We start from the raw sequence: 13,000 nt of genomic DNA, 5'->3' as shown, positions 1-13,000 counted from the left end.
GGATTATCTTGATCGATTGAATGGCGATGAAGTTAGACTTAGTGATTTGTTTCGATCCAATAAGTATGTTCTTGTTTTTGGAGTGATGAGGCCTGTACATCTTATGGATAGCCTCCATGATGAGTTCTTTCCTCAGGACTTGGTGGCTTTATGTTCAGAATTGTACTACTTTCGAGACGATTTTGAGATGGTTGTGGCTTTAACGGGCTTTGTCTCGGAAACATCTGCACCTTTGTACAACTACTTGCTTTGTGAGTTTCATCACTCCACTCTTGCTTTACCGTTTCACCATCACAGCAATAGTGAATCTCTATGTGATTATCTTGGTATTCGTGATTGGGGTGATCATAGTTGTATTCTTATCAATGCCGATCAAAACGTTCTGTGTCGCGGTTCTGCTGATGCACAAAAGTATCTGCAGCATCTTATACCCAAACCCCCTCTAGATGTTGATACATTCTCTAACAGGCTAAAAAAATCAACATGGCCTGTTGTCAGTTCTGTTGCCAAAGGCCCTGTTATACTTGGAGCAACTTGGAGCAACTTGTCCTTTTGTCAATTCAATCAAAGTGTTGCCAGTATATTCTCAAGATATAATCAGCAAGGTTTCTGGAGCACAGGAATCAGGCCCTATTCAAATTGGTCACTCTTTTGATATTATGTCCTTGTTGTCGGGTTTGAGCTACCTTGATCGGAATAATCTGGGCAACAAGGTTGCAGTTCAGGAGGAAACCTTTGTCGGAAAATATATCATGCTTTGCTGTGTTCATGTGCCTATCTTTCTTGACTCCTCTGATGCAAGATGGATGCAGGAGCTAGTTAACATGTGTTTCGATCTGTATGCTACAAGAAACGATTTTGAGATGGTTGTGGCTGTAAAGATGAGTTCCATGGCAGATTATGAGGTAGTTTTTGATCACTTCTTGTCCTCTTTACCCTCTTGTCTTGTGATACCATACAAGGAATCAATGCATCGCGACTTCATATGCAAGTATCTTGACTTGGTTGATTCTTGGTATATTAAATGTCTTATTTTGGATGCCGATGTCAACAGAAAGGTTTTGGTTTATGGATTTCCTTACAGCTTTGTCCACCGTTGTGGAACTGATGCCTTTCCCTTTACTAAAGAGAAAATCTCGGAAGTAATTGACAAGGACAAAACTTCTACATTGAGTCTCGAAGGACTCTTGGGGTGCAATTCCTCTTATGTTCTTGAAGATTACAACAAGAAAAAGATTACCATCTCAGAACTTAACAAGAACGTTGTTGCATTCTACTTGTGCGTTGATGGAAGTTTTGCTTCAACTCTCCATGATATTCATCAACAATGTATAAAAACTCAGCTGCCGTTTGAGATTGTGATGGTCTACGTGCCTTTTATCACCCGCCTTGACCCTCAGGTTCACAAGAATAAAATTGATAGATTGTTAAAGAAGGGGATATCGATGTCATGGTGGCGCTTGCCCTTCAATATCAATGTTTGCCAAAAGTTTTGCCGACTTATGGGCTCTGATCGTGATGACTTTAAGGTCATGATAGTAGGACCTGATAATGAATATGTGGATAAGTATGCAGGGGAAATCCTGAAAGAATGCAATGTTGAGTGTTATCCGTTCACTAGGGAGGCCTTGCTCCAGAAGGAACTGAAGCAACTTGAAGAACTCACCTTGGAGTCGTTGTTAGTTACTGGGTCAACAAATTATGTTTATAAAGGCAACACGACGTTTCCTCTGTCTCGTCTCCAAGGAAAGAATGTCCTTGTTTATTATATGTCTGCTGAAGACCACGGTCCTGATTATTATCATTTAGTGTTAAAATGGTATCATGAGATTAAGGCAGATGTCGGTGATCTTGAAGTGGTGGTTGTTAGGTTAACTAATGTGCCTTTTGAAAATTATGATGATCTCGAAGTAGCTGAAACCATGGAGCCTTTGTGTGTATGTCCCTATGATCCTGAGCACTCAGAAATTTTAGTGAAGAGAATATTTTTCAGGTATAGGGCTGCACCTGAAACCTTATTTAAATTTGGATCAGATGGAAAGATTTGTTCTTTTCGAGCTCATAATCACCTTTATGATTGTGGATCCAACTCATCCAAGGCTTTTCGAGAATTGGGTGGTCTTCATCTACGCCAAGATGTCATTACAGATTTGAAGGAATCCTACTCGTTCACGTGGGATATGAATTAATAAAAACAAATTATACAATTATTCATTAGCTCTTTAGTTTCATATTTATTGTAAAGTATGCTTTGCTTTCTCGTAAAGTTGTAAGTTTAGACAATTTAGACGCATTAAAGAATTGGGGGTTTAATTCAAACAATTTAGAGATATATTTCTCGTATAAATTCTAATTAGATGAAAAATATGAGATCATTAACGCGTGCCTAATAACTTAAAGGTTGAATACCTACCAAAAGTATTCAAATCGGTAGATGGGAAGTACGATAATGAAATCCTTGAGAATGAACATGAGCATTTTTTAGGCTTTACTGCTCGGGTTCAGTAGTGAGATATCAAAATTGCAATATACGCTAATCGTAATTTTTTCCAATAGATTAAAGTGATATCACTAGTCATATACAACGAGACTATAACATGGTGGCTCAAGTATATATTTTCATCCAGTCTACAAATCCATAACCCTTAAAAGCCAAATTCAAGGGTTGAGGAGGCATTTTTTTTGCTTTTCCTTATGAACAGTGAAGTACCGGCTTTACCCTTAAATTTAGCCTATTTTTTTTTGCTGAAATTCCTTATGAACAGTGTTTTGGCATTCCTGCCCTTCTTATTTTAGCTTCCTTTTCGTTTTTTTTTTCCTGATTCTTTTGCTTATTGATTTTGTTTAGGGAAAGCAGGTTGCACATGGGATTGTTTTCTGATGTATTTGATGAGATGTAGATGTACACATCATTCTATAAAGAGAGGCATCCAGTAAATTGTTATCAAGAGGACATGCTTATGGATTAGTGACATGCATTTAAATCTTAATGCTTTAAATTTCTAATTAGTGTTAGGCAGCTAATGTAGCTGGAATTGTAATTAGATTTTAACATATGTAATTAGTGTTAGGTAGCTAATGTAGTTGGAATTGTAATTAGATTTTTATTACTGTTAAATTGTAATTATATATTTGGATTACTGTCATTCATTGTAATAAAAAATAGTGGCTAATGCTAAATATATTTTGCTGGTCCTGATTTTGCACCAACCTCGAAATTCATTATTTTTGTGTGTTGTTAGTTGTGTTTTTTCTGCAAGGCCTAAGCTTTCACTTAATGTTTATTAGTATGACATTAGTTATATAGACTCGCTGTTGATTATCGTTTGGAATCGGACAATGGTATTTGTTAGTGTGAGGATTGTGGTGTCAAAGGTGTACGTTCAGTGTTAAGTGGTTAATGTGTGGGTGAGGATTGATTGCTTTAGTTTCGTCTATAATATTTATTAGTAAGGTTGAATTTATGTATGGTTAGTGTTAATGATAATTTGGAATTAGATTATGGTCTTTGTTTGTGTGGAAGTTGCTGTGTTTATTGGGTTGCAGTGGATTATATTGTCTGGTGGGTAAAAGGTGGTTGTTTGGATATTGCAGTGATCAGCTAACTTCATTTTATTACCTGTTGGATTTAAAGGTGTGTGTGCATGCTGTTTTGTATTGTGTTTGACGGTGTGGGTAATGATGCTTAATACCTCTTAAAGTACTCTTAGGTTGACAGATTTATGTGTTGAGTTCAGGGTTATATAAAGGGCCTTGTAGGATTCATTTTTAATCAACAATATAAAGGGTTGAGCTAGAAATACTGGAGGAGTGGAATAGGAATAGGTGAGCAAATTAATTAGCTTATCTTATTTATAAGTGGTTTCCTGATGTGAATTTCATAGAATCTACAGAAAATTATATATAACCTCTCACATTTGTGTGCAAAATTGCAATGGATTGTATACCCAAAGATTGTATTAAACCTTGGCAAAACAACATTAGATATTATATATAAAGATGAGGACAAATGTATTGATGATCCCTGGATTATGTTGTTTGGATTTATAAAATTGATTTTTGGTTACCTTGATGGGAGTAGCTTTTTGGTTGAAATTGTTATAGCTATATATATATATAAATTGTTTTTCATTTCTTTTTAAATTGCTGTAATTTTAAGTAGCATTACTTGATGATGATGGGTTGCTTAAAATAATAACATTATGTTTAGGAATGGTAATAGTATAATTTAGGGACAATTTAAAAGCATGGAGTGTTGAATAATGTAATATAACGGTTTAGAAAGTTTTAGTGTTTATGTTAGGATTGAATGTATTTCTATTTTATTAGCTTTGTTGATCAGGTGTTAGGGATAATATATTCTGGCCAATGTATTTATGAATATGGAATGTTGGTGTTACATTAATTGAGTATTTGTTGATGGCTTGCTGTTATAGTTTTTGGACAGTGATATATGATGCTGCTGTTTTGGGTGGATGTCTTATTTTGATTCTGACTTTGGTTGTATTTCTGGTGTAGGTTGTAAGCAAGTGTTGTGGATTGTTTGTGCTGTACCATTTGTTGTAAGTGTTTATTACCAAATTCAAATATAATAGTTGTGGTATATTATTGGGAGTTTGATTAATGCATTTGTTTCTATGGCTGAATGTGTTGATTGTTGTGTTGTTGTTCTGTGTCTGTGCTTTGATTGTTCTGCATTTGTGTTTGTCTCTTAGTCTTGACTGTTTTGTACAGCTGCGTTGTTTGGTGTTTTAAGGGTGTTAGGATGGTGTGGCCTGTGTGTTAGGGTAGTTGATATTTAAGTTGTTTTTGAGGTTGCGTGTGGGGGGGGGGGGGCACGGTAACAACAATTTTTATCATGAAGGAGCTGCAATTGTAAGACTTGGTAGGGTATTAACAATGACTGACTGGTACCATAACTTGCTGTTGTAGTGTGGTGTGGCTGCTTAGGTTCTGATGGTCTATATTGGTTCTGCACACAGGTGATGAGGCCAGAATCAGTGAAAGTTACCATTTCGTTTCAGTGCCTGCTGAATCAGGTTATTGGATTCTTAAAGCTGGTAGCTCCTACTTACAGTTTAACTGGTGCTGCTGGGAATGCTGTGACCCTTACCTTGGTTAATGATTGTATCCTTTCTCCCTATACTTTTTAGGGTGGACCTGCTGTTACTCTTGATGCCTCTCGCGAAAATGCTGCTGAACAAGCTATTCGCTTCCTGCGAGTAGAGTATGGACTGCAGATACATGACTTAAGTTCTGAGGCCATGTATAGGCTTGACCTCTGTGCTTTTCTTTATGAGATGAAGCATATATCTGTTGATTCATTGAACAAGGCTAAGCCTGCAGAGAAGAATAGATGGCCTGTTCCACCAACTAAACCACATGGTGACAAATACATATGCATTGATTACATTGATGTACTTCGGGTTGTTGCTGTTGCAACCAAGGCAAGGGTTTCTGTTATTAAAGTGGCTGAGCTTGCTGCAGCTAAGTGGGTTGCTTGGTTGACTATGTATCCTCGTAGTAGCATGAATATGGAGTGTATTTACAGCCAGTTGGTTGGTAGTTGCAATGCTGCAAAACAAGATGCTGCAAAACGAGCTATTCAGTTTTTGCGAATTTGTTACAATGTGGACATAGTTGATTTGAATTATGGCAGGGGAACGTACTGTGGTATCAAGTGTGCACTGTCTAGGGAGAGCTACATGTCAGTTAGGGAGCGTGTCATTGGGAAGCAAGGAGATTTGCATTTAGCTCCTTATATTGGTGGGGATGATTGCTTGACACCCCAATCTGGTTATCATAAGATTCCAACTCCTGCTTTGCCTCCAGCAGCTCCTCGTAAGCCTAAGGCCTCATCTTCATTTAGTGAACGTGCTGTTCAGCGTTCTCTTTCAGTTCCTGATGGTTTATTTGTTTCAGTTCCTGAAAACTTAGAAGTTGTTTAAGCGTAGAAAGCTGTAGCCTAATTTAGTAGGCTTTAAGTAGTTTGTTAGGGGCTTGGTGGCCTTAAGTTTATCAATTTATGCTTTCTGGGTCTTATTTTGGTTTTTAGCTTACTCCTGCCGGATTAGGTCCACATTGTTTAAGCTTTTTATGTGATGTTGTGCCATGGTGTGTAATCTTTGGCTTCAAGCAGGAACATCTAATGATCTGTACTTTTGTTGGTTTGAATGGAATGAATTATGACTTTTTTTTTTGTTTTTTAAAATGGTGGTTTTCTTATTAATATCAGCCTGCATCTATGTGTTGCTTAACAATTTCATTACCAATTTTAGTAACTTCAGCCTATAATGTGTTGCAGCGTACATGCTTATGTTATTTTGTACCTTTTCAAATTACTGGCTTAGTGGCCTCTGACATGGGTATGTATTTAGCATGTTCTAGGTGGATTTTTGGTCAAAAAAAATATCATAAGAGTTCATAGATTTGGTTAGAAGATGAGACAGTTGTTTGAAAGCAAGCATTGCAGTGGATATTATTGAGCTTGATGTGATGTGGTGGTTCATTACAGATAATTTGATAAACTGTACAACTAATGTGAGAAAACGTGTTAGCAAGCGATCACGTGCTATTAGTTCCCTTTTAGAGCCAGATAAAAACAGGTTAGTTAGGTAATCAATAATGTGCTTAATACTGTTAGATGTTTACATGTTCATGGGTAGGGGTGTACACCGGTCCAAAACCGGACCGGACCTGTTTGGACCGGGGACCTGAATTGGGTAATTATGAGGACCGGGGACCGGACTTGAATTAACAGGTCCGGCTCCGGGCCAGACCTGAAAAATCAGGTCCGGTCCGGGTTTGGACCTGAATGGACCTGTTTTGTGTCTTTTTCGTTTTTTTTTAATACAAAACCTGTTGGACCTGCATATGGACCTGCATATGGACCTGTTTTGTGATTTTTAGACCTGTTGCATAAAACCAAAATTATCAATTACAAAACTACATAAAGTCTATAAAGTCCCGATTCTCAAACACCAAAAATACAAATGAGTCCACCGAAAATACAAATAAGTCCACGAAAACTCAGTTTCAATTTTTCAGAGTTTGGTTTTCTTCTTTTTTTTTTTTTTTTTTTAATTACGATTTTCCCGGGTTTCAGGTCCGGACCTGAAAACCCCGGGTTTGGACCGGGTCCAGACCGGGACCGGGAACCTGGATTTTTAAGAACCGGGACCGGACCTGAATCAACAGGTCCGGGTCAGGTCCGGTCCGGTTCAGGTCAGTTCAGGTCCGGTTTCAGGTCCGGGCCAATTTTTGTACACCCCTATTCATGGGTTATGGTTGCCTATTTAGTGGGGTAGCTGATGGTGGTGCAAAGAAGACGAACAAGGTTAGTGGTCAGCCTATACCAAGAGCTGGCAATAATGCAAAAAAAAAAAAAAGTTTGACAGTACGGTCCAAGCTAAGGGAGAGTCAAAATCAAAATCTAAACATCCTTTTGTGGAGTTAGAAGGTGAGCATGTTGTTTTTTTTTATTTTTTTATTTTTTCCCCTTCTGTTTATTGCAGTTGTTTGTTTGGAAGGAATTATGTTTATTTAAAATTGTTTGGTGAATATCTAAGCATATATTAAAGATGTTGAGCAGCAAAAAATGAATTTTGCATATTAGTAAATAGATATGTTTACAAGAATTATTAGATTAATGTGTAGGAGATTTAACAGCAGTGCAGAGGGTTGATCTTAATGCTTTGCTAGGGTTAATTACAGATGTATTTGAGGAGAGTGGAGATTATGTGAGGCAGCGTGCTAGCAAACACTCGCATGCTGTTGGGTCTCTCCAAGGTGCAAATACGATCAGGTTGGGAATAGGTTTTATGAGTTTATGTATACAGATATTTTAAGGGTTGGTTGTGCATATGTTAATATCTTAAAGTTTTGAATGAACTATTGCTATTGACAATGGTGAAAAACAATCACAACGGATCAACAATCAGACTAAGGCATTGTCAAGTACAATTCAAAAACCGATTCAGCCAACAAAAGACAGTAAGCATGTTGTTCTTATTATAATTTTCAATTAAGTGTGGTTTGTTTGAGGTTTTTAATGTGTTATTTTTAACAGAGAGGGTGATAGTTGCTGTGACTTACTTAGAGCGAATAGATGGTCTTTCAACAGCCAATTCAGTTAGGTTAGGACAACTGCATTTTTTGTTGCCTTTTATTTATTTGGACAATACTGATGTTTAGATTTTCACCTAATTCATGGTTATATGTTTAGTGAGGTTGGTGAAAGAAGTGCAAAGGGTGCACGAAGAAATTGTAAAAAAAAACATAGCCTAAGCCAAAAGTTCCTAAAGCTCCGACTTAAAAAAAAAAGAGTAAGCTTGTGTTGAAATTTGTTTGTGGGCTGTTATGTATGTTGTGCAGTCTTGATTTTACAAGAAATACTTTGCAGAACAACCAGCTGCTGCTATTGGTCAACCTCTTCCACTGGCTCCTTTACAGTTGGAGGCTGTACATTATTGCCCAAAGTGTAGGGCTAAAAACTTCCAGTATGAATGGCTTCATTTTTGTTGTGGGAATGGAAGTATTCAGATTACTTCAAATGCCCTGCCTGTGGAACTTTATCGGCTCTTTACATCTAATGATGAGGATGCATTACATTTTAGGAAGTATTCTCGCATGTACAATAACTTATTTGCATTCTGCTCTCTTGGTGGCAATTATAATGCAAAGACTGAAAACGGAATTTATGTATTCTTATTGCATGGTCAGATTTACCATAACTTGCCTGATTTGTTACCAGAAAATGCAAAACCTCAATACTTGCAGATGTATTTTTATGATGCACAGTTAGAGGCCAAGCATAGGACAGAAAATTTTCCTGAGGTGAGGGGAGATATAGTTGATATTTTAATGCGTGTTACAAGTGCAAACCCATATGCTCGGTTTTTCAGATCATTAAGTGAGTTAACTATAACTCATACTACACAAATAATTATTAATCAGAGCACAATATTAGATCAACGAGTGTACAATGCACCATCAACTGATGAAGTGGCGGCTATATAGCCAGATAGCATGTCTTCCAGTGATTATAGCAGCCCACATATTGTTGTGACAAGCAGGTCCAGTGATCCTCATCGAATATATCATTATTATGGATGCTATGATCCCTTACAATATCCTCTTATGTTCCCATATGGTGAATGTGGGTGGACTCAAGATATGCGAAAGATTTATAAGGATTCGGTGCAGGAAGGTTTAATGGATGTAGACCCTATTGCTTCATGTGCTGTGCATTCAGAAGAGAGTTTTATAGAAGAAGAAGCAAAACGTGAGCAATTAGTTTAAAGCACATTAGTTTGCTAGCTGAGTGTCTTATAGTTACAATGTTGCGTTTGAGTTCTAATTTGATATGTTATTTCAAATATGCAGGTACAGCTGACTCTTCAGGGGACTCTAAAAGGCATATTTCTCCCAGGGAATATTATGCATATAAACTGCAGATTAGGCCAGGGAACATGCTTCTTCGTGGAGGCCGATGCTTTCAACAATACATTGTTGATATGTATGTGAAGATTGAAAACACAAGACTTGATTTTTTCCGGCAAAATCAACAGACAATACAGGAAGATTTGTATCAGGGCATTCTAGATACTGTTGAGGATGGTGAGAAAAGTGCTAGCAATGTTGGTCGGCGTGTTATTTTACCACCAACTTTTATTGGTGGTCCTCGGGATATGAAGAAGCGATACTTAAATGCCATGGCTCTTGTGCAGCGGTTTGGAAAGCCAGATCTCTTTGTCACAATGACATGTAATGCTAAATGGCCGGAGATAACAGCTGAAATTTCTGAGGGAGAAGTTGCAGCTGACTGTCCAGATGTTGTTGCTCGTGTTTTTAGAGCAATGTTGATTGCTTTGAAAAAACAAATAACAGAAGAAAGAGTTTTTGGAAAGGTGGCTGCCATGGTATATGTTGTTGAATTCCAGAAAAGAGGTCTGCCACATGCTCACTTTCTTATTATTCTAGATCATGGGTATAAACTTGCTGGTCTTGCAGACTATGATAGGTTTGTTAGTGCATAAATTCCTCCAACTGATTCTCCTGAATTGCGCAAAATCGTTTTGAAGCACATGATGCATGGTCCTTGTGGTAGTTTACACCCTAATTGTGGATGCATGAAGAAGAAAATTGGAGATGAAGTTGTTTGTAAATATAATTACCCTAAATCTTATTTAGAAGAGACCACAACTAATGAAGATGGCTTTCCATTGTATAAGAGACGGAATACAGGAGAGCATGTAAGGATACGTGGTGCTACTCTTGATAACCGCTGGGTCATTCCTTATAATCCATATTTGTCAATGTTGTTTGATTGCCATTTAAATGTTGAAGTATGTTCCACTATTCAAGCAGTGAATTATCTCTATAAATATGTCTACAAGGGACATGATAGGGTTTCATTCAATATTAATGGAGCAAACAATCAAGGTGTTGATGAAATTGAGAATTTTCAGGCTGGTAGGTGGGTTTCTCCATGTGAAGCAGCCTGGAGAATATTTGGTTTTGATCTGTTTGAAATGACTCCATCTGTTATGGTGTTACCAGTTCATTTGCCTAATATGCAAACAATTTATTTAAGGTCTCATGAAAATCTTGAATCATTAGTTCAAGATGAAAAAAGAAGCAGAACTGGTAGAAAGCCATTCCCTGGGAGTTCCACCAGCGGCGCTTTAACAGAATTTTTCAGCTTAAATGCACACATTAATGGGGGTAAAGGGCTGCAATATAATGAAGTGGTATCAGAATACAGATGGGAATCCAGCAAGAAGATATGGATTAAAAGAAGCCATAAAAAAAATGTTGGCAGGATGGCCTTTGTGGATCCCGCAGAAGGGGAACGGTTCTTTCTGCGTTTGCTGCTTGGTAAAATTATTAGCACTACATCTTTTGAGCATATTAGAACTGTGAATGGAATTCTTTATCCCACTTTTCAAGAAGCTGCAATAAAACAGGGGTTGTTTCAAGAGGACAATGCCACCACTGCTTGTTTGGAAGAAGCAGCAGAAGCATAAATGCCTTCAATAATGCGACAACTATTTACAACTTTGCTTATATTTTGTAAGCCAAGTAATCCATGTGCACTTTGGGATCGCTTTTATACTTCTTTATCTGAAGATTTCAATTATAAGTATCCAAATTGCAAGTCTAAAGTCATGAGCTTAACTATTAGGGAAGTTGAAAACAACTTAGAAGCTATGGGCAAGTCATTGGAGAATTTCGGGTTGGGCCATTTGATAGAAGAGACTGATGCCAGAATTCACATCACAAAAGATATTGCAGATGCTTTAGAGGCACCAATTCCTCCAGAATGTCTTGAATGTCGCAGCAAGTTAAATGCGGCCCAAACAAATGCATTTAATAGCATTTTGAGTCATATCCAAGATGGCAAGCCTGGATGTTTTTTTGTGGATGGACCAGGTGGAACTGGTAAAACTTTTTTGTATAATGCTTTGTATGTTGAGGTTCTTTTTTCAGGGAAGATAGTGCTACCAACAGCAACATCAGGAATATCAGCTTCTAATATTCCTTCTGGGAGGACAACACATTCTAGGTTTAAAATACCCTTGAATTCTGACATATCTCTTGCTTGTGATGTTCCTAAGCAAGGGAGTTTGGCTGCGTTAATAAAAGATGCTGCTCTAATCATTTGGGATGAAGCTTCTATGGCACGAAGAGAAAATATTGAGTCCTTGGATTTGTTGCTGCGTGATCTTTGTAACCCTGAAGTGCCTTTTGGTGGGAAAGTTGTTGTTTTTGGAGGAGACTTTAGGCAAGTGTTGCCTATTCTGCCTCGTCGAACTCAAAAAGAGGCTGTGGGTGTGAGTGTAGTTAGCTCTCACATTTGGCCCCTTTTGATCAAATTCCGATTAACGGAAAACATTCGAGCCAAAGAAGACCCTGTACATTCATCATTTCTTCTTTCTCTTGGTAATGGACAACTACAATCAATTGAAAATTCTTATGTTCAGGTTCCACATCATATTATTAGCTATTATGCTCCTAATGAAGATGCTGTTTCTATATTGGCTGCAACAATATTTCCTGAAATTAAGGTTCAAGGGTTTGATAGTAGCATATTTAATGAAAGAGCAATCATTACATCTATGAATGAAGATGTTGATATCATAAATGAGCATATGATTGGCATGTTTCCTAGTATATCTACTATATATCTAAGTTATGACTCAGTCCTTGATGATAGCTGCACACTATACCCTACTGAGTTCTGAATTCGCTCTGCCCTGGGGGAATGAGTCCTCATAGGCTTGAGTTGAAAATAGGCGGCCCTGCTATTTTATTACGCAATTTAGCCCCATCTAAAGGCATGTGCAATGGAACATGTCTTATTTGTAGGCGGTTCCTTCCTAATTCTATTATATGTGAAATATCATCGGGTCATTATAAAGGCACATTTTATTTTGTGCCTCGAGTGAACTTGAGGCCTTCAACTTCCTCTAAGTATCCCTTTCAGTTTGAACGTAAACAGTTTCCATTGAAATTAAGTTTTGCAATGACAGTGAATAAGTCTCAAGGTCAAACCTTAAATCGAGTGTTAGTCTATCTTCCCCACCCATGCTTCTCACATGGTCAATTATATGTTGCTCTTTCACGTGCTAAGAAGTCTGCTATGGTTACTGTTTATACACCTCAACCATCAACTGTTGTTCCTAAGTCAAGTGTGAAGAACATTGTGTCATATGATGTTTTATGGCTAGCAAGTAATATATAGACATTACTTTAAGGTAAGCTATTTGCATTTTTAAAACGTTTAGATGCTTAAACTAAGTCAAGCTACTATGTTGATTGTTATTTTTTTTTTTAAAAAAACTAGCTTTAGCATGGTTTGTTATTTTGCAGCTAATGTCAAGGCTACTTTGTTGCGGTTTTTAAATCTGCAAGGGTATGGCAAGCTGATCTTTTGGAAAAATGTCACATATTTTAGACAATTTTGCAATTATAAGAAGGACAAGGTCATTTATGAGGA

General features: G+C 37.4%; 3 protein-coding genes across 3 annotated transcripts; all 3 read left to right on the top strand.

Annotated features, from left to right (window-relative positions):
- Window positions 1–659: 659 nt before the first annotated feature.
- On the top strand, window positions 660–2,189 carry LOC110720204 (probable nucleoredoxin 1-2). The gene has a single exon (XM_021899214.1). The coding sequence runs from the start codon at window positions 660–662 to the stop codon at window positions 2,187–2,189; it is 1,530 nt and encodes a 509-aa protein (XP_021754906.1).
- Window positions 2,190–9,027: 6,838 nt separating this feature from the next.
- Window positions 9,028–11,027, top strand: LOC110720203. The gene is made up of 3 exons (XM_021899213.1): window positions 9,028–9,283; window positions 9,385–10,021; window positions 10,109–11,027. The coding sequence occupies exons 1-3, from the start codon at window positions 9,028–9,030 to the stop codon at window positions 11,025–11,027; spliced, it is 1,812 nt and encodes a 603-aa protein (XP_021754905.1).
- A 12-nt stretch (window positions 11,028–11,039) lies between these two features.
- LOC110720202 (ATP-dependent DNA helicase PIF2-like) lies at window positions 11,040–12,245 on the top strand. Its single transcript, XM_021899212.1, has one exon. The coding sequence runs from the start codon at window positions 11,040–11,042 to the stop codon at window positions 12,243–12,245; it is 1,206 nt and encodes a 401-aa protein (XP_021754904.1).
- Window positions 12,246–13,000: the final 755 nt, after the last annotated feature.

Source organism: Chenopodium quinoa, unplaced genomic scaffold, assembly GCF_001683475.1.
Source record: "Chenopodium quinoa cultivar QQ74 unplaced genomic scaffold, ASM168347v1, whole genome shotgun sequence".
NCBI lineage: Eukaryota > Viridiplantae > Streptophyta > Magnoliopsida > Caryophyllales > Amaranthaceae > Chenopodium > Chenopodium quinoa.
The sequence above is the reverse complement of the archived record's forward strand: the minus strand, read 5'-3'. Positions and strand labels throughout refer to the sequence as shown.

Bases quoted from the DNA above. Each gene is read 5' to 3' on its own strand.
- LOC110720203 (XM_021899213.1), top strand. From the start codon at position 9,028: ATGTCTTCCAGTGATTATAGCAGCCCACATATTGTTGTGACAAGCAGG. The intron at 9,284-9,384 runs GTGAGCAATTAG...TCAAATATGCAG, and splicing joins TATAGAAGAAGAAGCAAAAC to GTACAGCTGACTCTTCAGGG. The intron at 10,022-10,108 runs GTTTGTTAGTGC...TCCTTGTGGTAG, and splicing joins GGTCTTGCAGACTATGATAG to TTTACACCCTAATTGTGGAT.
- LOC110720204 (XM_021899214.1), top strand. From the start codon at position 660: ATGTCCTTGTTGTCGGGTTTGAGCTACCTTGATCGGAATAATCTGGGC.
- LOC110720202 (XM_021899212.1), top strand. From the start codon at position 11,040: ATGCGACAACTATTTACAACTTTGCTTATATTTTGTAAGCCAAGTAAT.